The sequence below is a fragment of the Polypterus senegalus genome, chromosome 1 (genome assembly GCF_016835505.1).
Source record: "Polypterus senegalus isolate Bchr_013 chromosome 1, ASM1683550v1, whole genome shotgun sequence".
In the NCBI taxonomy this organism is placed as follows: domain Eukaryota; kingdom Metazoa; phylum Chordata; class Cladistia; order Polypteriformes; family Polypteridae; genus Polypterus; species Polypterus senegalus.
Genome location: NC_053154.1, coordinates 103,741,472 through 103,769,253, shown reverse-complemented (window position 1 = coordinate 103,769,253; position 27,782 = coordinate 103,741,472). Strand labels below are relative to the sequence as shown.

The 27,782-nt window shown below is 36.3% G+C and overlaps 1 protein-coding gene across 14 annotated transcripts in view; it reads left to right on the top strand.

The window, feature by feature from the left end:
- Positions 1–27,782, top strand: part of col13a1 (collagen, type XIII, alpha 1) — a 273,440-nt gene that overhangs the window by 17,293 nt on the left and 228,365 nt on the right. For all 14 annotated transcript variants that reach the window (XM_039755089.1, XM_039755081.1, XM_039755058.1 and 11 more), the window contains exon 2: positions 17,550–17,619. In XM_039755089.1, the coding sequence (XP_039611023.1) occupies positions 17,550–17,619 (70 nt within the window). The remainder of the gene's footprint in view (positions 1–17,549; positions 17,620–27,782) is intronic.

Here is a 27,782-nt window from a genome sequence, read left to right as displayed (position 1 = left end):
GAACACCGCACCTTCTTCAGTCATCCTGTTGGTGTGGCCCAATCAATCACTTCTGCTCTGTTCTTTGTCTGCATAAAGCCCACTTTTAGTGCAACACAGGGCACATAAATTAGCATAAGATTAATATCACCAAATTTCAAACTTAATGACAAATAAAAAAATATGGTTTGGCTAATTTCAATTTAATTACTCACAGCATTTTTAAGATTTTGGAGAATTTAGTTTTTCTATTGTAAAGGAGGTTTTACCGATAAATATTGATAAACTGAAATGTCCTTCATTAGCTGATACCTACTGCCCTAAATGTACAATCCTGCCAAATTTCACCTTTTAAACTATATAGGAAATAGTAGTTAAAACTGAATGATTGAACTGAATATGTGTACAAGAAGAGGAGTAGTAAGGGAGGCCACCAAGAGACCTATGAGAACTCTGAATGAATTTAAAAGCCACAGTGGTAAATATTTGTAAAGTCTGTGCATATAAAAGAACTGTTGCCTGGGTGCTTCACCAGTAGCAGCGTTTTGGGAGAGTAGCAAAGAGTATGCCACTGTTTAAAAAAGTTATAATATTTTACTTGGAGTTTGGTAGAAGGTGCGATGGAGACACTGAAGTGAGATGGAAGAAGGTTCTATGGTCTGATAAGTTCAAAATTGAGCTATGTGGTCATCAGACTAAATACCATATTTGACATAAGCCGAACACTGCATATTATCGAAAAGACATCATCATCACTGTGTTTTTGAGGGTAGAGGGTAAAATGACAATCAATAAGAGTAAGTAACAATGTAATGTAACACTGTATTTCTACTAAACAAAATATTCAGATTTACAGCCAGTAGTTGTTTTCTTATTTGTACCAAGGGAGTGATGTAAAAAAGCTCAAGAGATAAGGATATTTCTTGTTTATAGTAAAGAGAGTGAAGGAATGATCCAGCATGAGAAAATAAACACAATTTAGTGTGGGAGCACATAGGAATGTCATAAAAGCCCAAAGTTCTTGATGGTAGCTTGTTTACAGTAAACATATTGTATATAGCACACTTTCCCAGTAAAAGCAGGATTTCTGAAAATTAAATGTAAAGAATTATTTCCCTCAATAATCTATGACCAAGAATTGTCTCACTTGTGAAAGGAACAGACAGATTTGAGAGAGAGATGAGAGAACAAATATAAAATGGAGTGTGCTTGCCACTACACTGGAGGTGAGACAACTGATAAGGAGGTCTAAACAGGGTACAGTTGCTGTTGTGTTCATCCGATTGATTGTATTCTTTAGTCTCCCTTCTTTATTCCACTTTGTGTGATTATTCTTTAAAAATGCACAGATGTCACATACTTGTAGTCTCCATGGTGCTATTCTGGGTGAAAGTGGTTACCATGGAGGACCCTTAATAATAATAATTCTTTGCATTTATATAGCGCTTTTGTCACTACTCAAAGCACTCAGCAATTGCAGGTTAAAAGCCTTGCTCAAAGGCCCAACAGAGCAAAGTCCCTATTGGCATTTATGGGATTCCAACCGGCAACCTTCTGATTGCCGGTGCAGATCCTACCCTTATCATTTATCAATCCATCCGTTTCACTAAGCTGCTTATCAAGAATCGAATCTCAGGGTAGCTGTAACCTTGGCTAGTATTTATTGGCTATATGGCAGGAACAACACCTGGGCACGGCACCAGTCCATCACATGGTGAAAACACAGAGATTCACTACAGCCAATTTAGCAATGTCAGATCACAAAACCACATGTCTTTGACCTGTTGGAGGAAAATGGATGAGGCAGCAAATGCCACGGTGATGCTCCACACCTTATCATAGTATATTTAACTTATATACTGTATACAGTCATATGAAAAAGTCTGGGAACCCCTCTCAGCCTGCATAATAATTTCTACTTTCAACAAAAAAGATAACAGTGGTATGTCTTTCATTTCGTAGAAACATCTTAGTAATGAGGTGTTTTCCGAACAAAGATTTTTAGTGAAGCAGTATTTAGTTGTATGAAATTAAATCAAATGTGAAAAACTGGCTGTGCAAAAATTTGGGTCCCCTTGTAATTTTGTTGATTTGAATGCATGTAACTGCTCAATGCTGATTACTTGCTATGCCAAATTTGTTGGATTAGCTTGTTAAGCCTTGAACTTCATAGACAGGTGTGTCCAATCATGAGAAAAGATTTTTAAGGTGGTCAATTGCAAGTTGTGCTTCCCTTTTGACTCTCCTCTGAAGAGTGACAGACAGCATGGGATCCTCAAAGCAACCGTCAAAAGATCTGAAACAAAGCTTGTTCAATATTATGGTTTAGGGTAAGGCTACAAAAAGCTATCTCAGAGTTTTAAACTGTCAGTTTCAACTGTAAGGAATGTAATTAGGAGATGGAAGGCCACAGGCACCGTTTCTGTTAAACCCAGGTCTGGCAAGGCCAAGAAAAATACGGGTGCGGCATATGCACAGGATTGTGAGAATGGTTACAGACAACCCACAGATCACCTCCAAAGACCTGCAAGAAGATCTTGCTGCAGATGGTGTATCTGTACATCGTTCTACAATTAAGTGCAATTTGCACAAAGAACATCTGTATAGCAGGGTGATGAGAAAGAAGCCCTTTCTGCACTCACGCTACAAACAGAGTCTGATGTTGCATGCAAATGCTCATTTAGACAAGCCAGATTAATTTTGGAACAAAGTGCTTTGGACTGATGAGACAATAATTGAGTTATTTGGTCATAACAAAAAGCGCTTTGCATGGCGGAAGAAGAACACCGCATTCCAAGAAAAACACCTGCTACCTACTGTCAAATTTGATGGAGGTTCCATCATGCTGTGGGACTGTGTGGCTAGTTCAGGGACTGGGGCCCTTGTTAAAGTCAAGGGATGGATGAATTCAACCCAATATCAACAAATTCTTCAGGATAATGTTCAAGCATCAGTCACAAAGTTGAAGTTATGCAGTGGTTGGATATTCCAACAAGACAATGACCCAAAACACAGTTCAAAATCTACAAAACATTCATGCAGAGGGAGAAGTACAATGTTCTGGAATGGCTGTCACAGTCCCCTGACTTGAATATCATCGAAAATCTATGGGATGATTTGAAGCCAGCTGTCCATGCTCGATGGCCATCACGTTTAACTGAACTGGAGAGATTTTGTAGGAAGAATGGTCAAAAACACCTCCATCCAGAATCCAGACACTCATCAAAGGCTATAGGAGGTGCCTGGAGGCTGTTATACAGTCCATCCGGAAAGTATTCACAGCCATCACTTTTTCCACATTTTGTTATGTTACAGCCTTATTCCCAAATGGATTAAATTCATTTTTTCCTCAGAATTCTACACACAACACCCCATAATGGCAACATGAAAAAAGTTTACTTGAGGTTTTGCAAATTTATTAAAATAAAAACTGAGAAATCACATGTACATAAGTATTCACAGCCTTTGCTCAATACTTTGTCGATGCACCTTTGGCAGCAATTACAGCCTCAAGTCTTTTTGAATATGATGTCACAAGCTTGGCACACCTATCCTTGGCCAGTTTCGCCCATTCCTCTTTGCAGCACCTCTCAAGCTCCATCAGGTTGAATGGGAAGTGTCGGTGCACAGCCATTTTAAGATCTCTCCAGAGATGTTCAATCGGATTCAAGTCTGGGCTCTGGCTAGGCCACTCAAGGACATTCACAGAGTTTTCCTAAAGCCACTCCTTTGATATCTTGGCTGTGTGCTTAGGGTTGTTGTCCTGCTGAAAGAAGAACCGTCGCTCCAGTCTGAGGTCAAGAGCGCTCTGGAGCAGGTTTTCATCCAGGATGTCTCTGTACATTGCTGCTGTCATCTTTCCCTTTATCCTGACTAGTCTCCCAGTTCCTGCTGCTGAAAAACATCCCCACAGCATGATGCAGCCACCACCATGCTTCACTGTAGGAATGGTATTGGCCTGGTGATGAGCGGTGCCTGGTTTCCTCCAAACGTGATGCCTGGCATTCACACCAAAGAGTTCAATCTTTGTCTCATTAGACCAGAGAATTTTGTTTCTCATGGTCTGAGAGTCCTTCAGGTGCCTTTTGACAAACTCCAGGTGGGCTGCCATGTGCCTTTTACTAAGGAGTGGCTTCTGTCTGGTCACTCTACCATACAGGCCTGATTGGTGGATTGCTGCAGAGATGGTTGTCCTTCTGGAAGGTTCTCCTCTCTCCACAGATGTCCTCTGGAGCTCTGACAGAGTGACCATCGAGTTCTTGGTCACCTCCCTGACCATGGCCTTTCTCCCCCGATTGCTTAGTTTAGATGGCTGGTCAGCTCTAGAAAGAATCCTGGTGGTTTCGAACTTCTTCCACTTACGAATGATGGAGGCCACTGTGCTCATTGGGACATTCAAAGCAGCAGAAATTTTCTGTAACCTTCCCCAGATTTGTGCCTCGAGACAATCCTGTCTCGGGGGTCTACAGACAATTACATGAACTGTCAACTGCAAGACCTTATATAGACAGGTGTGTGCCTTTCCAAATCATGTCCAATCAACTGAATTTACCACAGTTGGACTCCAATTAAGCTGCAGAAACATCTCAAGGATGATCAGGGGAAACAGGATGCACCTGAGCTCAATTTTGAGCTTCATGGCAAAGGCTATGAATACTTATGTACATGTGCTTTCTCAGTTTTTTTATTTTTAATAAATTTGCAAAAACCACAAGTAAACTTTTTTCACATTGTTATTATGGGGTGTTGTGTGTGATGCACTGTATTTGCAAAAGGAGGCTCAACTAAGTATTGATGTAATATCTCTGTTGGGGTGACCAAATTTATGCACCTGTCTAATTTTGTTATGATGCATATTGCATATTTTCTGTTAATCCAATAAACTTAATGTCACTGCTGAAATACTACTGTTTCCATAAGGCATGTCATATATTAAAAGGGAGTTGCTCATCCAATGATAAATAAAAATTCAAAGAATTAAGAGGGGTTCCCAAACTTTTTCATATGACTGTATATTCATTCACCTGCCACTTTACTGGGTACACCTTACTAGTACGAAGTTGGACCTGCTTTTGCCTTCAGAACTGTTGTAATTCTTTGTTGCATAGATTTAACAAGGTGCTGGAAACATTCCTCAGGGATTTTGGTCCATATTGACAAGATAGCATCACACAGTTCCTGCAGATTTCTTGGCTGCACATCCATGATGTGAATATCCCGTTCCACCACATCCTAAATGTACTCTATTGGACTGAGATCTGGTCACTGTGGAAGCTATTTGAGTACAGTAAACTCATTGTCATGTTCAAGAAACCAGTTTGAGATGATTTGAGCTTTGTGACGTGGTGCGTTATTCTTCTGGATAACATAACCATCAAAAGATGGGTACATTGTGGTCATAAAGGGGTTGGGCAAGGTCAGCAACAATACTCAGGTAGGCTGTGGCATTTAAATGATGCTCAAAAAAATATCTGCCACTCCATTACACCACCAACAACAACCTGAACCAGTGACACAAGGCATGATAGATCCATGCTTTCCTGCTGTTGATGCCAAATTCTGACCCTACTGTCCGAGTGTCACAGCGGAAATTAAGACTCATCAGACCAGGCAACATTTTTCCAATCTTCTTTTGTCCAATTTTGGTGAGCCCATGCAAATTATAGCATCAGTTGCCTGTTCTTAGTTGACAGGAGAGGCACCCGGTGTGTTCTCCAGCTGTTGTAGCCCATCTGCTTCAAAGTTCAAGGTTCAATGTGTTATGCATTCAGAGGTGCTCTTCTGCATACCTTGGTTGTAACAAGTGGTTATTTGAGTTAATGTTGCCTTTCTATTAGCTTCAACCAGTCTAGCCATTCTCCTCTGACACCTGGCATCAACAGGGCATTTTCTCCCAGAGAACTGCTGATCACTGGATATTTTCCCCTTTTCAGACCTTTCTCTATATACCCTAGAGAAGGTTGTGCTTGAAAAATCCCGGCAGATCAGCATTTTCTAAAATACTCAGACCAGCCTATCTGGCACCAACAACCATGTCACATTCAAAATCACTTAACTCACCTTTTTTCACCATTCTGATGCTCAGTTTGAACTGCAGCAGATTGTCTTTACAATGCCTACATGTCTAAGACTGTATGACTGTATAAACCTATTTGCCCTATTGCTGTAGAAATTACTAAAAAAAAAGTGCCTAAAATTTATGAATAGCTTAACAATAAGTTACTATCTACAAAAGAGAGTGGGCAAAAAGGAGAAAACATTTATTTAATATTAAATTATTAAGTTTAATATGAAGGGTATGGAATGTTCATCTGATGAAGATGTTGCATAAGAGAGTCGATATAAGACACCCGGCCCTCAGAAAGGTTTCAGAGACTTATGATTAAATATAGAGAGTGGGTTGTAATATGAATCATCTAAGAGAAATCCTATACTTTCATAGCAGAGTGTAACTGTGAATAAAGGAAGAAGAAGGAGTCATGGAGAGTGAATCTGGATTTGACTTCTTGGAATGTGCACAAGGCAAAATGACTAAAAAGATCTTCAATTGCAAAACACATTATATGCAGCCTACATTTACAAAGTGGATTACTGTATATTTAAAAAATAAAGAAAGAAAGTAGAGAAAACAAATTTTCATTACAATGAACCACAAATATTTTAAAGTATAAGTAACTGATGGGATGAAGCACATCTCATGCAGTAAACAGTAGAATTACATTCTTTGTCTGCCACATGTTTTAAGTCAATACTGAAGTTGTAAATTTTGGACACTAAAGTCAGGTGATTTCTTTCTCCAACTAAGGAAGCAATGTTTCAGCAAAATGTCTGGAAAGCCATAGGACATTAAACTTCATAAATTGTAATTTGAAGAGCACATCCAAAAATGGTTGGACTAGGACCATGCTAAATAAATTAAGCATATCTTTGAATATACTATGTTAATTTTAACAGATGCAGTAAATGAATGTCAACTGGAAAATGTACATCTTTTTTAAGAGCATCTAGAGTTGTATTTTTATAAGGAATTTTAAAATTTCAAGAATGGATTACAATGGCATATCCTTGAGATTGGAATCTAACAACAAGGCTGTTATAAAATCCAAAAAAAAATGAAAAGACAACTGATATTTAAAAGAAGGGATCCAGGTTACCAGCAAAAAGGGACGTGCCAAAGAAATGTGTCTAAAGACCAGTAGAACATAAGATATGTACATTGAATTTAAGAAATTCGAATATGTAACTTGAATGATGGAAACATAGGTAACAAACATTATAATCAAATCAGGTTATATTATTATATAAGATATAATTATATTACAGTTTTATTATTTAATGTGTTGTTATAAGATACTATTAGTTGCATTCGGATATAATGCAATAAGCGCGTGTCCGTTTATCTGGATGAAACACTTCTTCTCCCTGTGTACATTGTGTTGAAACTTGGCAAACTAATTCTTTAAGGAAATTTGTCAGGACATTTTGATTTTATATCGATATCTTGAATACAATGCACTATACACATTTTTGAACTTTCAAAATTTCCAATTGAGAAGCATTGTCAAATTTATAAACTAGTCTATCTTAAAACATTAATTACTCTTTTCATTTTACCTTGAGAGCAGTTACTTAACCTTGTATATTTTTTTCTTTTACTTAAACAGCAGACCCTGTTGTCAAAACACTGAAACATCTGCAGTCACACACACTGAAGCAAATAAACCTTACCTTGCTGCAGGACATGGGATGGGGTGAAGTGAGACGTAGGCAGGGTTGGATGGCTGAGAATTAGCATATAAGAAAGGTATGATTTTAGAGGGGTATTTGATTATTCAATACAGTAGTAATGATATGTTTATTTATCCATCAATATCCTTTACTGTGCAAGAATGCAGTGGTAGGACTCGTTAAATACTAACTAGTTTCACAGGGCCAGATGTGGCTCTCAGGTCGAGAATTCACAAAACGTTTGTAGTGAATAGTGGCAAAATTCTCTGCTGAAAATGCTCTGCCCATAGGGTTTCTTCCTTAAATCTCTCCCCTCTTGTTTATATATACTTTAAACGGTTGGGGTTACAATGTTTCGCGACAACAGAAGAAAATCTCCTTAAGTATAAGATAAATACATAAAATAACTATGAAAAGACTATGAGAGAAAAAGACAGAGGAAGGAACTAAACAAAAAATTAATACTGACAGAAAACAGAAAAATGATGTTATGCATTCAAGAGCACAGTAGCACACTGTAACTGAAGCTCGATTCATTTATATATGTTGTCATCATTGAAAAAAACATGCTAAGGTGAACCAGAGAGTGTGTTATACTACAGAGGGATCAAACTCCACATTCTCCCAGAGAAGGCCTATACGAAGGTGCTGGAGTGGAGCCTCTGTCCAATGGTTAAGACTAAGTAAAGGAGAATACAGAGTGATCAATGTAGAGTAAATTCCATCCTGTATGTGTAACAGTAGACCAGCTCTTTTCCCTGGCACAGTTGTTGGAGGGCTCATGAGAGTATGAAAACCCAGTTTACATGTTTTTATTGATTTGGACAAAATATATGACTGTGTCCCTTTAGCATGTGTTGGGGGAGATTTTGTAGGAATATGGGATAAAAGTTCTGCTCTTACAGTGCATCCGGAAAGTATTCACAGCGCATCACTTTTTCCACATTTTGTTATGTTACAGCCTTATTCCAAAATTTATTAAATTCATTTTTTTCCCCTCAGAATTCTACACACAACACCCCATAATAACAATGTGAAAAAAGTTTACTTGAGGTTTTTGCAAATTTATTAAAAATATAAAAACTGAGAAAGCACATGTACATAAGTATTCATAGCCTTTGCCATGAAGCTCAAAATTGAGCTCAGGTGCATCCTGTTTCCCCTGATCATCCTTGAGATGTTTCTGCAGCTTAATTGGAGTCCACCTGTGGTAAATTCAGTTGATTGGACATGATTTGGAAAGGCACACACCTGTCTATATAAGGTCTCACAGTTGACAGTTCATGTCAGAGCACAAACCAAGCATGAAGTCAAAGGAATTGTCTGTAGACCTCTGAGACAGGATTGTCTCGAGGCACAAATCTGGGGAAGGTTACAGAAAAATTTCTGCTGCTTTGAAGGTCCCAATGAGCACAGTGGCCTCCATCATTCGTAAGTGGAAGAAGTTCGAAACCACCAGGATTCTTTCTAGAGCTGACCAGCCATCTAAACTAAGCAATCGGGGGAGAAAGGCCATGGTCAGGGAGGTGACCAAGAACCCGATGGTCACTCTGTCAGAGCTCCAGAGGACCTCTGTGGAGAGAGGAGAACCTTCCAGAAGGACAACCATCTCTGCAGCAATCCACCAATCAGGCCTGTATGGTAGAGTGACCAGACGGAAGCCACTCCTTAATAAAAGGCATATGGCAGCCCGCCTGGAGTTTGCCAAAAGGCACCTGAAGGACTCTTAGACCATGAGAGACAAAATTCTCTGGTCTAATGAGACAAAGATTGAACTCTTTGGTGCGAATGCCAGGCGTCACATTTGGAGGAAACCAGGCACCGCTCATCACCAGGCCAATACCATTCCTACAGTGAAGCATGGAGGTGGCAGCATCATGCTGTGGGAATGTTTTTCAGCAGCAGGAACTGGGAGAGTAGTCAGGATAAAGGGAAAGATGACAGCAGCAATGTACAGAGACATCCTGGATGAAAACCTGCTCCAGAGCGCTCTTGACCTCAGACTGGAGCAACGGTTCATCTTTCAGCAGGACAACGACCCTAAGCACACAGCCAAGATATCAAAGGAGTGGCTTTAGGAAAACTCTGTGAATGTCCTTGAGGGGCCCAGCCAGAGCCCAGACTTGAATCCGATTGAACATCTCTGGAGAGATCTTAAAATGGCTGTGCACCGACGCTTCCCATTCAACCTGATGGAGCTTGAGAGGTGCTGCAAAGAGGAATGGGCGAAACTGGCCAAGGATAGGTGTGCCAAGCTTGTGGCATCATATTCAAAAAGACTTGAGGCTGTAATTGCTGCCAAAGGTGCATCGACAAAGTATTGAGCAAAGGCTGTGAATACTTATGTACATGTGATTTCTCAGTTTTTTTATTTTTAATAAATTTGCAAAAACCTCAAGTAAACTTTTTTCATGTTGCCATTATGGGGTGTTATGTGTAGAATTCTGAGGAAAAAAATGAATTTAATCCATTTGGGAATAAGGCTGTAACATAACAAAATGTGGAAAAAGTGATGTGCTGTGAATACTTTCCGGATGGACTGTATGTGTCATTTGTTCCCTGTTTGAAAACAGTGAGATCTGTCTGGATATTTAGCCTTAAGTCAAATCTGTTCACTGTTGGTGTGAGACTCTGTCACAGTTGTGTCACCGCTCCTCTTTGTGGTTTTCATGGACAGAATATTAAGGTGCAGTTAATGGTGTGAGAATGTCCAGTTGAGATGGCTTTGGGTAGTATTGTTGTTTTATGCAGATGATGTTGTCCTCTTTGATTCATCTCAGTGTGACCTTTGGCATGCACTCAAGTGTTTCTCTGCTGAGTGTGAAGCAACAGGAATGAGGATCAGCACCCCCAAGTGTGAGTCCATGGTTCTCTAACTTTTAAAAGAGTTAATTGTGAGATTGAGAAACTGCCCTTAGTGGATTAGTTCAAGTATCTCGGGATCTTTTTAAGGGGTAGCGGAAGAAGGGAATGTGAGATTCACAGGTGGACTGGAGTGGTGGCAGTTTTTCTGAGGACACTGTACCACTCTGAAGAGGTGAAGCAGGCGCTAAGCCTAGAGACAAAACTCCTGGTTTACTGGTCAATCTGCATCCCTGTTCTCACCTATGGTCATAAGCTGTGGGTAATGACCAAAAGAATGAGTTCTGTGTACAAGCAGCAGACATGAGGTTTCTTTGCATGGTTGCTGTACAGACACTCCATGATAAGGGGAGAAACTCTGCAATTTGGGAGAAATCTCAGAGTAGAGTGACTGCTCCTCCGGATCAAGAGGAACCAGCTAAGGTGGTTTTCGGCATTTTGTAAGGATCCCTCCTGGGCGGCTTAACCTGGAGCTTCTTTGGAGATGCCCCACTGGACGGATACCCAGTGGCAGACCCAGGACATGTTGGATGGATTATATTTCTTATTTGGTTTGGAAATGGCTGGGAATTCCTTAGAAAGAGGTAGAATTTGTAGCTGTGGACAGGGAAGTCTGAACTGACCTGCTTCACCTGCTGCCACTGAGGCCCTCAACAGAAGAAAGGTTTTCAGAGGATAAGATGCAATGAGATGTTGCCTTCATTTTTGACTATTGCATCAATTCATGGTATAATAGCAGCAAATACTGTTTAAACAATATTATGGTTTATATATGATGTTTGTTTAAATGCTGCAACTATATTCTGGTATGGCATGTTTGGTACTTCCAATTAGGCAGTAGTTTTAACTTTTGTTTAGACATGCATTCATAAGATGGATGTTGTGCAATCTCATCTGTGGTTCTGTTGGAGTGGTGTCAGTATCAACAGGGACATTATTGATAGCACAACATTTAACTTGAATGCATATTTTATAGTTCATCTTTTGGCAAACGTAAGAAGTTAATTCTTTGGCATCTCACTTGACTCTGGCTCTATTGTCGTAATATTGAGCAACAGAGAGTACATACAGCCAGCAGTACATCATTCAATATAACCACTAGCCCACTGATGTTTTTGTATGCCAAAGAATAATCTGGCTATTGCAATGGGTTATGTTTACTTTTAACACAATACACATTTATAAATATGTTTAACAAGGGTCTCCTTAGGAGACTATTCAGCCTTAGACAGTTTATTCATCATAACCAGAGTTTTGGTTTTCGTCAGACCATGTCAGCAAGAGCACCATTGCTGTTTTTTGTATAAATCACCACCCCTATTTTAAACCTCGCCTTCATGAACTAACTGTTAGATTGGCTTAGAATTGTGACACTCAATGAATTGTCGTATTGTTCCCACCCACAATTAAGCCAAATTCACTCATGGTTGTCTCCAGATAGGGGGATTATTGTGAATGTCTGGCTCTGTGAGAGTACATGCTCAACCCATGCTCAACTCTTTAGCTGTGAGGCATTGTGCACAAATGTGAATCACTCCTGCTGCTCCTTGAAATTAAAGCTTGTAAGTAACAGGATCTTCATGTTCATAAAAGTCAAAAATAAAAGCAAATTCACTTGTACAAAAGTATGAAAGATGGCTGGGAGACACTTTATGCTACAGTTAATAAATGTGTACTTCTGTTACTCTAAAATCACCTTAACAGCTGCAATATGTAAAGATTATAATGATTCAGTATTTCACTGATGCTATAATTTATCAGCAAAATGCTACAATTTGGATGCTGCCAGAAATGTTAGCTTCAGACTTCAGCACAGATATTAAATCACTTTTGGGTAACTTCAAGAAATTTGAACTACAGTTGGCCGCAGACCCTCCACCTCCAACAGCTAACAATAGCACATGAATCTTTTGTAAGAGAAAGTCAAGACCATGATAAAGAGTTGGGGTTCCACCCTTTTAATGCCATATACTTGATGGAATGAAGACAAAAGAAAAGCATGCAACAATTACAGAAAGTTCTTTTTGAATATGAGTTCAGAACGTGGTGGATTTTCCAGCTTAGAGGACCTCCATCAGAATGAGGTGGGTCCAGGTGGACGGACACTGCAAGTGACTTCAGTGGTAATAAAGCTGTCAGTCTTCCTGTCTGCAGAGGAAGGAAGAGAAGAGACATTATTACACAGCACCAACCCCTGGAGCAGCAGGTTATTACCATTACCAGAGCCCTTATGCTTTCCACTAAGCACACATGCGTGACACTTTGTATCATTTAAGTTAGAATCTGCTGTCTATTAAAGTAATTTCAGCCACATGCTATTGTAAAATGCTGTTATAAAACATTTTTACGTTCACTATCAATGCATGCAATTACATTCTACTGTCGCTGTTTTTTGGCATATGACTCACTGTTACAAAATATATAATAAACAAGATTGTGATAACAAACATTCTTATGGTGCGACTAGAAAGCCTAAAAATGCTCCGGCTTTAAAGCTATTTATCCATGTTTGTGAACACACATGAATATTACAAGTACATTTTCTTACTTGTTATATTTTATGATGAATCTAGATTAATTAAAATTATCACTAAATCAATAAAAAGGTTTCCTTCATTTTTTAAAGAAGAGGTAACATACCCCAATACAATATGATCAAGTATTGGTCTTTGCATTTATTTTATTTAGAAGTTATCATTAGCCTTATATTATATTTATGAACTTTCCAGTGATGAATTTTTATGTTACACTTGGCACAATAATAGGTTTCCTGGGAGACAAACTCTATTCTGGCAATATTAAGTGCAAACCAGTAACCAACACTAGATACATTCAAGCAAAGACCCTTAGTTATTCACAAACCTATTCAGAGATGCTAGCTCAAGTACATATCTTCAGGATGTGCACGTTAGGACAAAAAACATTATAGAATATGTAAAATTGATGCAAATAATGGCCAGATTGTGAATAGAGCCTTGGTTCCTTTGTCTTGTAGGTCAGCACAGCTCACTACTATGCCATCACACCACCATTTGTTTGCAATATGATGTCAAAATACATTACATAATGCATCAACAGAAACTGATTTAAGAGTCATGGTTAGTTTGTAGAGCAGTAAGTGGCCCAATCAATTCTAAAGAAGATCTAGGCCTGAGCATTGGTAAGGGTTTAGTTGAACTGCTGATGAACACACAAGGAATTTATGAGGAAATAGGCTCTAAATGATTATTGTAATACTCAGTATTTCCATCCTGTAATTACCACATACAAATAAAGCTGTTTACATAATCACCCGTTTTGTAAACATAATCTAAGTATACATGAGAGCTAGAACATTTCTTATCATCATCATCCTTTGAAAGCCAACAACCCATCCTGGAAAAGTTCACCCCAGAGCAACTGACTTTAACAAATAGCAAACAATACAACAGCATTCCTGTAGAATTGGGGGGATTTTACATTGAGTAATATTATGTATGTAATCCATATGATAGTGTGGATTATAGTATGATACTATCCTATTTCTGCAGCTGAAAGCATGTATTATAATATGTATAATATTATTATAATTATAAAATAGCATGTATTGGTGCAAAATGTGGCTAGAAGCTCTGGAGTTTTTCCAAAAAGTTCTGCTAGCATCCTTAACACTTTATAAAAATGAACCAGTACATCCTAGTTTGATGCCAACTTATTGAGCACATGTTAACTTTCTTGCAGCACACAATGTGCAGATTTGTCATCTATAACAATCTGAGATTCAAATGCGAATGACGAAGCACTATATGTTGGTGCTGCGTATTTAGCAACTCAACTCAACTCAACTCAAAAGTGGCTGAAGAAAGAACTAAGATAATATAATAAATTATTTAGTGTTTGTGACCTTTCTGGGATAGCCATCAACAAATGTGTGTTTTATAAAAATACTTTAGAAAATATGATTCATTAATCTTATTTTCTATTCTTAATGCTACCTACATTTCCTTTTAATTTATAAAAGGCACTTTCGGGAGAGACACTTCAATAATAAACTTAAGCATACTGCAAATCAAAACAGTAATGCTTGTTGCATGAATTTAAAAGAAAAGAAAGTTGTAAATGTAAAAGGAGAGGCACAGCTCACCTTCTTCCAGGGATACCGTACTCATTTGCCTTCATTTACGTCTTTCTGCGCTACCCAAACATAGCACTCACATTCACAATTAGTCCTGAACCTCCTTCTGACAGAAATTGTATTGATCTTAAAAGCACCTCAACAAGGGAGTACATGGTGTATTTTGTTTAACTTTAATCACAGAATGCACAGAACAGTGTCTCTTTTCTGTGCCTCACAAATGTTTTAAATACTATTCTTCATTATGGTTGCTCTATTTATATACAAAGGAAAATGTGATGCATCTTTTGGAAACTAATTATATAATACAGCACTCTGTGATGTTTTCCATTTGTCTTTTTGTGTTTAATGGGCACTTTTTCTTTCCTCTTCATCCATTAATTTTTAGACTACCATTCAGTGTGGTTACTACTTGCTAGTATTTTGTTTTAGTGCATTTCTGTCTACAAGTCTGAAAGGGGCCTTTCCTGTAATTCTTTAGTCCCTGAATGGAGATTATTTATAATTAGTTGACATTAATTTTTCATATTTGTTTTTTTATTATTTTGATGATCTAAGATAATATTTTTAATTTTCTTGTAATACACATATGTTTAATTAAGCATCAGCAAAATCAACATCTGATCTTTCACTTATACTTTATATAAAGAGGTTAACACTTGCACTTACCAACACTTGACTAAAAATCAAAAACAGACAGAAGCAGTTCTTTGTGAAATGGGACGTGAATAAGGTCTGGTTATTTTTATTTTCTCTTAAAGGTCCTTATTGACTACCAAAAACTTACATTTGGATCCCGAGCACCTGTAGGTGCCCCTGCAACCACCTCCTCCAATCACCTATAAGATTCGTATTAGATTAATACAGAAAGCTAAAAGGGACGAGAATAGGAAAAGTTAAAAACAACAGAGGTTTGGGAATTTGAGAATCATTCAAGGTGGTAACATGTTGTGCTTAAAAAACAGAAAATATTTTAAGAAACGTTCATTTCTTGTAAAATAGACAGTAACTGAGAAACATTAACCAATTCTCCAAAATAAAATGTGTGTAAGCTAATTCTGCAGTATTACCACCAGAAAGAACTTGGCTTTGTATCTCATGTATTAGGGTGTACAATGGGTGTACAGATGAACAATAGATTGTCCTGTACTGTTACAAAATGGATATTATGAACATGTGTAAATCCTCTTTAATTCATACTTCTTTAAACAACATCTTCCTTAAAACGTTTTATTATCTGTAACAGGTGATCTTCCTTTAGTCCCAGAAGTACTAGTTTTAACTCAATATAAAACAAATATTCCAACATTCTTTGCGATACGAGAGGAAATGGGTAATCTTTATTTTATTTCAATGTGAAGGTCAAAGAAACTTGCCAAGCTTTAGTCCTGTGACAGCAATCAATCCTTCTTGTTCAGAAATAGACTGATGTGATTGATTTCAATCTCATCCCATAGAATGGCAAACATTTTAGAATTTGGGGGGTCAAGTTTAGCTTCTTCACATCATTGTCCTGCACTTCCGTTTCAGTGGTCGTGTTTTTGGCACTGACATTGTAGCTTTTATTAATTTATTTATGACTTTTCATATGTTATCAACAAACCAATGTAGTCCATGACGAAATCAACTGAGACGTTAAAAAAAGACTAAAAACACATTTTTACTTCTTCATATTATTATTGTTATTATTAATTTCCATGCTTATTCAAGGGGTTTTATCTGTGCCTTTTTTCATATATTGTGGGAGCCCTTTATGAAGAAAGAGATTAAGAAACATTGTGCACAGTTCAATAAAGAGCTAAAAGCCAAATAAAACTTATGCAATCGGAGAGCAGAGACAAAAAAGTTCTGTCTTGGTAAAACCTGATAAAATCAACAGGGTAGAAAGAAATGTGAAAGCAGCAAGAATGGCATATTTGCATCATTATCACAGAATACACAGTATGTATTTCTAGCAATGCAGCCCAGACTACAATGATCTGAACTGGTTGGCTTCCTCTTAGGCTGTCAACACCTGATCACTGATATGAATTTCAGCCAAAGAAGGTTATGAAAACCAAGAATGTGACCATCGTACAGTCTATGACAAGGAAATACAAATGGAAAAGATAGAACAATGTAGTCAACCAACTGAATAAAATCGTCTTCAGTAAAAAGAAGTAAATTCCATGATAGTCAATATTGAAGTAATGTTTTACACAATAAAACAATGTTTACTTGCTTTAAGCCCTTAGGAATTTCTTGCTATATAAAGATTTCTGAAAAATGCACGTTAAAAGATTGCATATATAAGTACAAGACTGGATACATATTACATGTTAAAATTATTTGATTTTGGTTATTTTAAACCTGTTAGCTTTACAGTTTCTATAATTTCCAAATTGTTTACTATATTCTTCATGCTAGCTCTAGCTACTCTGATATTATTGATAGCTACTTTAATATATACTTAATATTCTTCTTGTTGTTCTTAATAAACTTCATCTCTTGTTTAACCATTCTTGTCGTAATTAAATATTAAAAGAAATTCTTAAGATTATCTTTTGTGTAAATAGTAACATACGTATAACTGGAGCTACCTTTTTTCTTTTTTAACCTCACTTTTAACTGTTGCTCTTATGTGCTCATAAGCCGTAGTTTGCACTAATTTTATTTCTTACAGTATACGTGTTGTATGCTTATTTTTTTCTCAGTTATTGGACTAAATTAATCCTTTTCACAACATTATTGTTAAATATTTTTTAGTGCAGTTAATAAAGAGATTCTGTTTAATTGTATTATATATAATATTTACTTTGTATAAAACAGAATAAAATAGAACCCAATGCTATTAAATATATATATATATATATTCTTTTAATTTCAGAAACTGTCTGCTCGCTTACCTAGGATCCGAGACACACGAGATGCACCTCATAGCTGTGTTTGCCCACCAGGTAAGCTTTCATCTTCGTATATATCTCTGTAAGATTTGGTCATTTATGGTTAAAATTATACCCAGCAATTCTCCTTTTTAGAGAGACTTCAGTCAGACTTTGGTTTTAGGTTTTAAAGGATATAAGCATTATATTATATTATATTATATTATAATTTAGTAATTCAGAAGATGAAATTAAGTTTAAATAACATACTGGAAAACATTCAGCAATGAATTAATTTTAGAAAATCAACAGTAGTCAGAAAAACCACTTGACAGAGTGTACAACATTGAAAGAAAAAGCTAAACAAAAATAAATTATGCCAAATAATAGTGTAGCAGTTCACACTACAGCAGTTTTAATTTTGACTTTGGCAGTGAAGGACAATTGCAAATATGCAATTTTTGAGTTATTAAAAAAATAACTATCCACGAAATCAATACAACCTTACTTTATTTTAAGAACAGCATGTTTCACAAAAGCATATTTGTAGGAAGCCAAAAAGCAATGGTATCTGTAAGAGTGATTTCTATTAGAAGATTGAACTTTATGTGTAAATGGTGATAATGGTGATTACTGTCATTTTCCTTTTTCGAAAATACTCCTACTATCTGTAGAATCTGTTCTCTCTTCAAAAGGAAGACTGTTTATAACTCACCTGGCACAGTCATTTATGGTTGTTATTATATGGTATATTAAATCTGTACAGGTTTAAAATTAGATACATTGTTTGCAAACTTTATCATTAATAACAGTCAAACATATGCTTTGTCAGAAGGTATAATTAGTGTGAAATGTTTACTTGCATCCTCAGGGTTAACATTTTGAAAATATACATTTTTATCATGGTCACCATGTTTTTGTATTATTTAAAAATGAGACAATGCAAGCAAGATACTGTTACAATTAAATTATTGATGCATGTCATCAGCTTTTGGCTTGAGCATGCTGTTTGGCTTCTTGATCTTTTGCACAATGTGTTGTATTAAACTGCGCTTCTTCACAGTTAGCTTCCTAATTGGTTAGATTGTTTTTCTTTTAATTAAATTCTATGTATTATAGTTGGACAAGAGTAATTCAACATAAAAGCATGCATATATACATTTTTGTAATTTTTTGGTTTGTATTGTTGACGTGGATACATATCACCTACGTCTGGGGGATGCCAGTATCAGGGAATGGAATTTCAATTAAAGGAATAAGTGGCCTTGCTAGGCTCCTTAATTGGGTACTACAGTAAGCCTAATGCCACAGTGACGGGTACAATTACCAGGTTTTATTATATTTAATTGTAAACCTCAGGGCTTTTTGCTTTGAATCATAAAACCATGTCTGGATATTATTTAGAATTGAGCTGCAAATTGACCAAAGAGATAACAGTTAAAGCTTTTAACTTAAATTTAAATATTAACTAATGTTCATTGGAAAGAAATAGAGTGGGCTGAGTTTTGGAAAGAACAGTTTACTAGTGAAACAGAACCTTTCTGGTAGAGTAATCAGAAGCAGGCTGGATGTTTTTTTACCTTTTTTTGCTCACACTCAGATAACATCCCAGTGTTAGCGTATATTTCAGAAATATAATGATGGTCATACTTTCACAATGTTGTCTAAATTCTAGAAGCTTTGGTTTTTGATATATGCCATAGTCTTCATTTTGGTGTATAAAATTTTATTTTATACAACAATTTTTATATGCAGTAGATGAATTACAGTTTTTCATCTCTACTTTAAAAAACAGTTCATCGATTTTGACATCTCCCCAGCCTCTTGATCCCGTATTAGCAGTAACCCCAAATAGTGAAACACGATATAATTAAAAAAATGATTTCACCCAGCATTGATAAGAGATATTGTACAAGCAGCTAGTAAAACCTTAACTGCTTTACTTGCAGTGAATATACACACCAAAAAGATCATTATTTCATATTTAACAGTAAACTTTATTGGGATTAATAAAGTATCTATCTATCTATTTTAGGAAAACTTAAGAACAGCATTATTGCATTAGAGATAGTAATGTATACTCTCACAATGCATATTACCCACCAGAAATTCTTGCTTCTCACATTGAGTTATTTATCTTCTTTTGTGTTAAAGAGGCAATCCCTATGTTAGCACTTCAATTAAATTTTTTTTATTATTTGCATGTAAACATTTTCTCCATATTATGTAGTTTTATTAAGAATACAAATCTGCATGTGGGTAATTTTTTGTTAGTAGTAATTTTAGATTTATATTAATTCAATTCACGTCTGTTTATTCTTATACAGTGTACTTTCTCTTACAAGCCCAGTGTGTCATATGGAAATGGAATATAATTGAAATAATACACAAAACTACATACAACAAAAATAAGAAAATACAAAGCTAAGCCTAATAGTGTTAGTTTGTACCGTAGGATCAGTTGGACAGTTAGGCCAACTATGGGCTTTTCATGGGCTCTCCACAGTTCAGTTAAGCACAAGCAAATGACGAAGGTGCCAGTGTAGTGCAGTAAAGGTCTGACGGTGGCTCCATCGATGGAATGACACGTATGTTCATCTGAGTGTGGTCTTTGACCTAGGACACTGTGGGTGACAGTTAATCCACGTCAGCAAGATTTGATTTTGTGCTCTTATTCCAAAAGAGTGTGGCCAAAAATTTTGAACTGAAGTTTTTTGTTTTACTCTCTGACAGTTCTAGGAGGCTATGTATTATGTTTGTTTGCATTATGTTTCATTATTTTTAGAGACAGATATTTCAAAATAAATTATTAATACACATATTAACACACATACTCCTATCCCAGCAACACGAGGCATGAGGCCGAAAACAACTGTTGAACAGAGTGCCAGTCCACAAGGTGTACACACACACACACACACACACACACACACACTCGCGCTCATTTACACAGTTACTAATTAATCAATTCTGTACCACCACAGGATTCAGACACAGAATACTTGGCTACATTGGATCCATAAGGCAGCAGCACCACCATGCTTTCTACAGTCTGTTACTGAGAGAGGAAATAGACAATATGTGGTTGTGTATATGACCATTGAATATTCTTGTACTATACTTCTGTAATTCTGTTTAAACACAATGAGCCTGTCTTCAGAAAAGAGAACTATGTAAAAAATAACTTGAATAGTAATCTCTGCATGACATATAATTTAATTCACTGTAAAAACTCTAAGTAAAGCTGTATGTTTAACTGAGCTTGAAATACATAAAACAAACCAGTACTATTTGAACACTTTGTACAAGGTGACATATTGCTGACAGGTGGACAGGCCACACATATACACATTACTAGCACTGTATTGAGCAACTAGGATCAGAAGGCAGGTCATTGTTTGAGTCTATTTATAGGATGTTGCATGAGAAGAAGACAGCTGCAAGCAGGTGGCTAAATTACTAAGGGCAGCTTTCCCTAAAAGGTGTTCTGATTCTAAAATCGCAGACTGTCAGGCATTTCATAAGCAGACAGTAGAGACAAGTACGTTAGGTATGCATGAAGTCCAAAACAGTTTTAAGCATCTACTTCATGTACATTTCATTTAAGTTTATTATTAGAATGTTCTTCTTTGTTCTGATAATTCTTTGGAGGGAAATGAATACTAACATATTATCAGAGCAAGAATTTCTTATTCAGTGCACTCTTCTCTTTAATGCATAGCACAGGTCGCTGGAGAAACAACCAAATGTGAAACATTCCATAAGTACTAAAAGTTTAAAACATACGAATATATCATACTTCAAAAGCTTTCCGGTAATGGAATAGAGGAAAATAACAAGTTCAATATTACATGAATCCTGCATCAAAACAAATTCCACTGGGCCAGCTCTAACAAGCTGCCTATTCACCCTCTTCCAAGGCAAGTCAGTAGATGTGACCCTAAATTGATAAATTACAGTAGATAAGAAAATTTGCAAAATAATAAAGCATCATACATTTACACAGCATGTCATCTATCCTGAGCAAGAACATTTTCTGGCAGTGTCAGGCACGAGGCAGGAATCAGCCCTGGGTGGAGTGTAAGTTGTGTTACAGTACTTTGTGAAAAAAAGATGAGTCTTTCGCACATTACTCTGAATGGTGAAAACACATTATGAAGCCAATATGTAAGATCATCACATTAGTCTAGTACCTTGGTAACAAAAACTGATAAAATATCATAAATAACACAATGAAGTACTCATATACATAAATAATAATCCTAAATATTCCACAAATCAAAATAATAATATAGACACACCAGACTGGTTTAACTATCTAGCCTTCCATATTTTGTGCTATTTCAAAGTCACTGTTAGCTGGAAGTGTAAAATCTAACCCTGGATTTAACACTTGTCCATCATAGGGCATCTCATACACATGCCCAGTGTCACTCAATTTGGAGGTGCCAATTAGCATAATCGACACCACACAAAGAGTGACAAGGCAGAAAACCCAAGTCCCATTGAGCTGTGAGACAGAAGCACTAACCACTATGGTCTCAGTCTAGTCAACATTTATACGGAGTTTGCACACCATCCCTGAAATTGTGAAGAAGTTTCTCTGGATTCTCCAGTTTTTCTGTCATAATCTGAAGACATGAGTATTAAGTTATTTTGCATGTTTAATTGGTGCAGTTTGAGTGAGTGTGCACTTTTGCATGACTGTGCCCTATGGAAGACTGGCATTCCATCCAGGATTAATTCCAACCTCATTTTCAAGAGGTAGCAGGATGGGTGAAAGTTATAAATGGATGGATGGTTATAATAATGTCATTTAAAGTTATCTCTAAATGATAATTTGTTCTGCCATAAGAATAATCCATGAATTCATACAACATATTTACAATCAAAAGACAAATGTCTTTTTTTCTGTTGAAATCAAAATAGCACCAATCAAGGAAGTTAGAGTTTTACCACACATTTACACTTTTTGATGAGCTGTTTGATGTTAAATTCCGTTGCCTTTCTTGAATTGGAGAATTTTGTTTTGGTACTTTCATTCTTTTTTCTGTACTGATGGGTCTGTCTTTGCTTGGTGTAATCACAGAGTTGTGCTTGTTGCTCATACTGCTGTGCTGTTTGCAGTTTTCACCTCTACTAATCCAAGTACTCCTATAGCATAGAATATATAATCTTTCAATAGTTGCCTTTGAATGATGCATATTGTTTATTATAAAAAGTTTCCTTACTTTTCTGTCCTTCTCTATTTTTTCACTTCCTGAAAGTGAGTACAAAACTATACTATTGCTAGGGTGTTCATTGTTTGTATTCTGTCCTTGGGGTTCAGCTCTGTTTTAAGGATGATTTTCAGTCATCTATAATATTCTTTCATGAGTTGGCCTTCGTTTTGTCATACTGAATCTCGTCTATTTTTATCAACACCTTAGTAACTGCACTTCTCCTCTTTTCCTTTATTGCTCATGACTTTTAAACACTTATCCAGCCAGAATTCCAGTTGTATGTCTTCACTGAACTTTTTAATTAGCTTCATTCGTGGTTATGAAATAGCCACATTTCTGTTCTCCGGTCATTCATTAATAACTGTGAATTTTGATAATTTTGCATGAGGCAGATCTGGAATTTCTTGATTATCCAAACTTGAGATACACTATGGAATGTTTTCTTATATCCAGGCCATACTCAGATCATTTGGTTTTATATATTTCAATAACCATTTTGTTGATAAGGAGTTGGTCTTTGCATCTCCTTGTGTTTTTTCAACATCCAGGAGGTTGTTCTGCATTACACAATCTTGGTCATACAGATGGACTCATAGTTTTTTGGTTGTCAATAATTTGAGAAATAAGTATGATACTTATATAGGGTGGTCCAGATCTAATTATGCAATTTTCATCCCGTTATAACTTATGAAGTCTATTACATAGAAAATTACCTGAAAATTCCCGAACCATTGAGAAGTGTGCAAACTGACGACATGAAGAATCGTCTTCGCGCCAAACTGGAATCGTCCCCGCATACATCAAAGTCATCCAGATGATCTGGATCTGCATAATTAGATCTGGACCACCCTGTATTATTAGTCAGTACTTATTAGAGTTTATGTCTTTACCATTGAACATAAGGAAAGTAAGGCTTGTTTCTAACCAGTGGAGTGATCTCTGTCTAGGTCTTGGTGTGGTGCAGAGAGGATATTCTTTCAATGTTGTACTGCTTTTCTGATATTGGAGCTTCTCAATTGTGCAGTTCTTGGGATCATAATGTCTGCTTTAGAAGATAGAAATCTTAACATGATTTTAGCGTTATGTGCTTGAAAAGTTTTTTTCTTCCTTAATTCATGATGCCTTTCTGCTATTGTGATTTTGAAAAGAGGCACAGAAGTGCCACGAGGTAACATGGCAATTGCAAATCAGGATATAAAAAGAGAAATGGCAGAATAGGTCAAAATATCAGATGAATTCAGAGAACTGTGTGTTAAAGTACAAAGCACACAACAAAAATCATAGGCATAAAAGACAAGCAAAAATTCAAAACATGACTATGTCCCAGAGAACACCTTTTGGCTTCTACGAAAAAAAAAAAAAAAAAAATGTTTGGAATTCAAAACTATGAAAATGACCTTATCATGCTGCCATCTTAAATAGTCATCATTATAAAGAAGACACAAGCACCCATAAATTTCTATCACAAAATGCTGGAGCCTAGCCAAGAAAATGACATTACCATCATAACGATAAAAAATATAACAAAAAGAATATCTCACACATGCACTTAAATTCCAAAACTCTGATTCATGACAGCTCTTGTGTATTTTTTTCATCTTTCAATAAATCATGTCAGAAGGCTTTTATCTTATTTAATTACAGTGGCTCCAAGGTAAGGCTTTGCTTTTGGTTTGTGTAGAACTTCTTATTATCATATTGGAACACATTATTTGTTGAAGATTGTGTAAATGGTTCACCTTTAGGACCAAACTTGGATATCTGCTGTACAAGACTATATATTTGTCTTTGATCTTTCCTTTAAATAATGTGAATTTACGTACGTGAAAATAGGCTGCAATGGACTGCAACATAGCTGTGATCAAACTTGAGAAGTTGTCTGATTCTGGTACCCATTTCTAGTTACAAAAACATGGTTTTGTCATCTAGGAGTTAATTAATTCAAAACCATAAGATCACTGGTTGGTTCCATGTTTATCCAAGTAATGAAATAATTATAAAAATTAACATAATTAAATAGAGTAATATACTTTTATTTTGATGTGATGTGATTTTTTTATTGAAATGTTGTTTATAGTACTCAAAACCATTTCTTTCATGTGACGCTAGAATAGTTGGAGGTGATCTGACCCATGCAGTGTAGGTTAATGCTGTTCAGGTTGCAGCACTGAAGAAAAAAATATCTCAAGAAAATAGCCTTTAGTGGCCCATTTTGAATAGTTCATTATACCTTCAGGTAGTGTATTAAACACAAGTCTTTATCCTAAAAATATCAAGCATTTGTCTCACACTACAATATAAATATTGGCAGCAAGTTTTGTGACGTAACACATTTTCTGTGAAACAACACTGCCATTTGTCTGTCCTGAATCAACCCTTCCTCAGACTCATCCTGTTACTCCTGGTTCAGTTCCCAGTTTCCTGAATTAAAAAAAAATTAAATAGTTTGCTTTGTTTATAACCTTAAGGAATTCAAACACCTCTACTGGGTCTTCTGTTGTTCTTATGCTTTTTTGGCTGTGTAGTTTCTCTTGCACTGTTTTACATTTAAGTTCCATAAATCTTGGCATTTGTTACAGTGCTATTTTTTAAAACCTTTCATGGTCATCAGCATCTTTCTTATCATGTATTCATAGGAACAACACTTATTACTTCAACAAGCTGTAACTAGTATGTAGTGCAATCTTGAAATTACCTTTCATGATATAAAGATGAATTCCAATAACTAGGTGGACATCTGCCATAACCTCTGCTCATTTTATTATAGCCCCACAAGGACCGTATCAATTATACACTTACTGATATTAAACTTCTACTCACAAAACTAATTTGAAAATTGACTTCCTCATGTTACATATTAATTATTAAACAAATCACAGATGTTATATGTATATAGAGTAAATAAAAAATAAAAGTAAGAGATTAATTGGTGTTGTAAATAAGGTAGACAAAACACAGAAAAAGGTTTGGGGGTACTACCTTGGTAACCCCATATACAGTACTTGAAGATTAGTCAATAAAGCATGTCTTTACAGACATGAGTTCAGAACAGAACCAAGGAACTGAAGTAAAGTGCTGCTTTATATGGAGGGTAGACAAGAAGGGGCAGGTCCATGAGAGCGATGTCATTGGTGGTCGAGTCATCAGTCAGCTGGTTTGCAGAGAGAGAAAGAGAGAAAGGATCAGAGCACAGAGCCAAGCCTTGTCTTAGTGGGCAATCACAATTACTGAAGCCCCTTAGCTGTCTCCCATGCATGCACATGTGTGTGACAGTGTATACATAAGGGTAGAGAGAGGATGGCTTAGGAGTTATTGCTGCTGCTTTACAGCTGTAGTGGACTGTGATCAATCAATGCCCATGTAGTATTTGTGCATTCTTCCCATGCATTTTCTGCAAATACTACTCAAGTTTTTTTCTCATTTCCAAAGATGCATGTCTTAGAATGATGGCCAACTCTAATTCATCTGAGATAAATAAGAGTGACTATGTGCCCTATAATGTACTAGAGCCTCCTCCATCAGTGGATCCTAATTTATAATCAGTGCCCTTTACCTTGTTGGCAGGTTTACCGGGCACAAGGTATAGCCCAAGGAAAGCTTAAAATTAGCAGATTTGCCCAAAAAATAGCCCATTACCTGAAGTAGACAAAATGACAAACCAGAAAGTTTGGAGCGGCATAAAAATGGGAGGGTTAGGTACTTACAATTAAAACCTGAGCTGGGGGGTGTCCCCTCAGAGATATTTCAGAGTGATAGAATGGATATATACCATTACACAGTGGAGGTTGGAGGGGAATTTTACAATCATAAGGAACAATAACAAATACAAATAGCAGTGGGAGGAGTGATGGATGAAAAAATATGGTAAAAATGCAGTGGTGTAGGGTTGAAAAATAAGCCTAAAATACCACATTATTTGAAAAAAGTACCCCAAAAAATCTCAGTCTGTTTAAAATCCATTTTTTCCTGTGGATGATGATTAATAATAGCCCAATTGCGTAAGAAAACTGCGGACCTGAAAACACTGCTTGTTGGCCATGGTCTCTAGGACTCTGACTGTGTCTAGCTTGTCTCTGACTCCTTTACTATAATCTGGCAATAATTTTACAATTAGCTGATGGGGAGATATTGTTGTTTTTCATTTATGTTAATTAGTTTCTACTTCGTTTATGATGTGTTTGAACAAATCTGTATTCATTTATGTGATAGTTCTGTATTTAGTGAGAGTTATAATCTATGGGGTGGTCCAGATCTAATTATGAAATTTTCATTACGCTATAACTTATTAAGGTTATTACATAGAAAATCATCCGAAAAATCCCGGACCATCGCTAGCTTGTACTGTTGTATTGTGTGGCAAATACAATACGTTGGTCACATGAAGAATTTTATTATTTATCTGAATTTGCATCACAGTTAATTAATAATTATGTAGATTCATTTTAGAAGTGAGCATCTGTCTGGTTTAGTAAAAGCATCGTTAGGCATTTAATTTACTGCATGATAGGTGAGCAGTGTGGCACCTTGGTTTAAGGTTTGGAGTTCAAAACCTAAGGTTGTTGGTTCACATCCCACTACTTACAATCTGTTAGCATGAGCAAGTCAACTGACTTTCCTTTACTACAATTGGAAAAGGAAATATAGCTAATTGTATCTCTAATGTTACAGGTCAACTTGGGGAAAGATATCAGATTAATGTAAATAATTAATCGAGGGATCATTATCAAAGAGGACACCATCTTTTTAGCTCCAAAAAGTGCTTTATTACTAAAATATTAACTTTTGTTTCATAATAAATTTTATTATTTTTATAATTTTGTTACTGTTGAATCTCCTAAGTTGTATTTTGTCTTGCACCAAGTGTTCACAGGATAGGCTGTAGCTCCACAGCCCAACATATTTTGGCTGAACTGAAGTGGGATCAAAACTGGATAGATGTATGAACTTATTACATCAATTAAAAGTTTAAAAACATCTTCATGCCTAATATTTAATTAATAAAGTAATCCAGCCAAT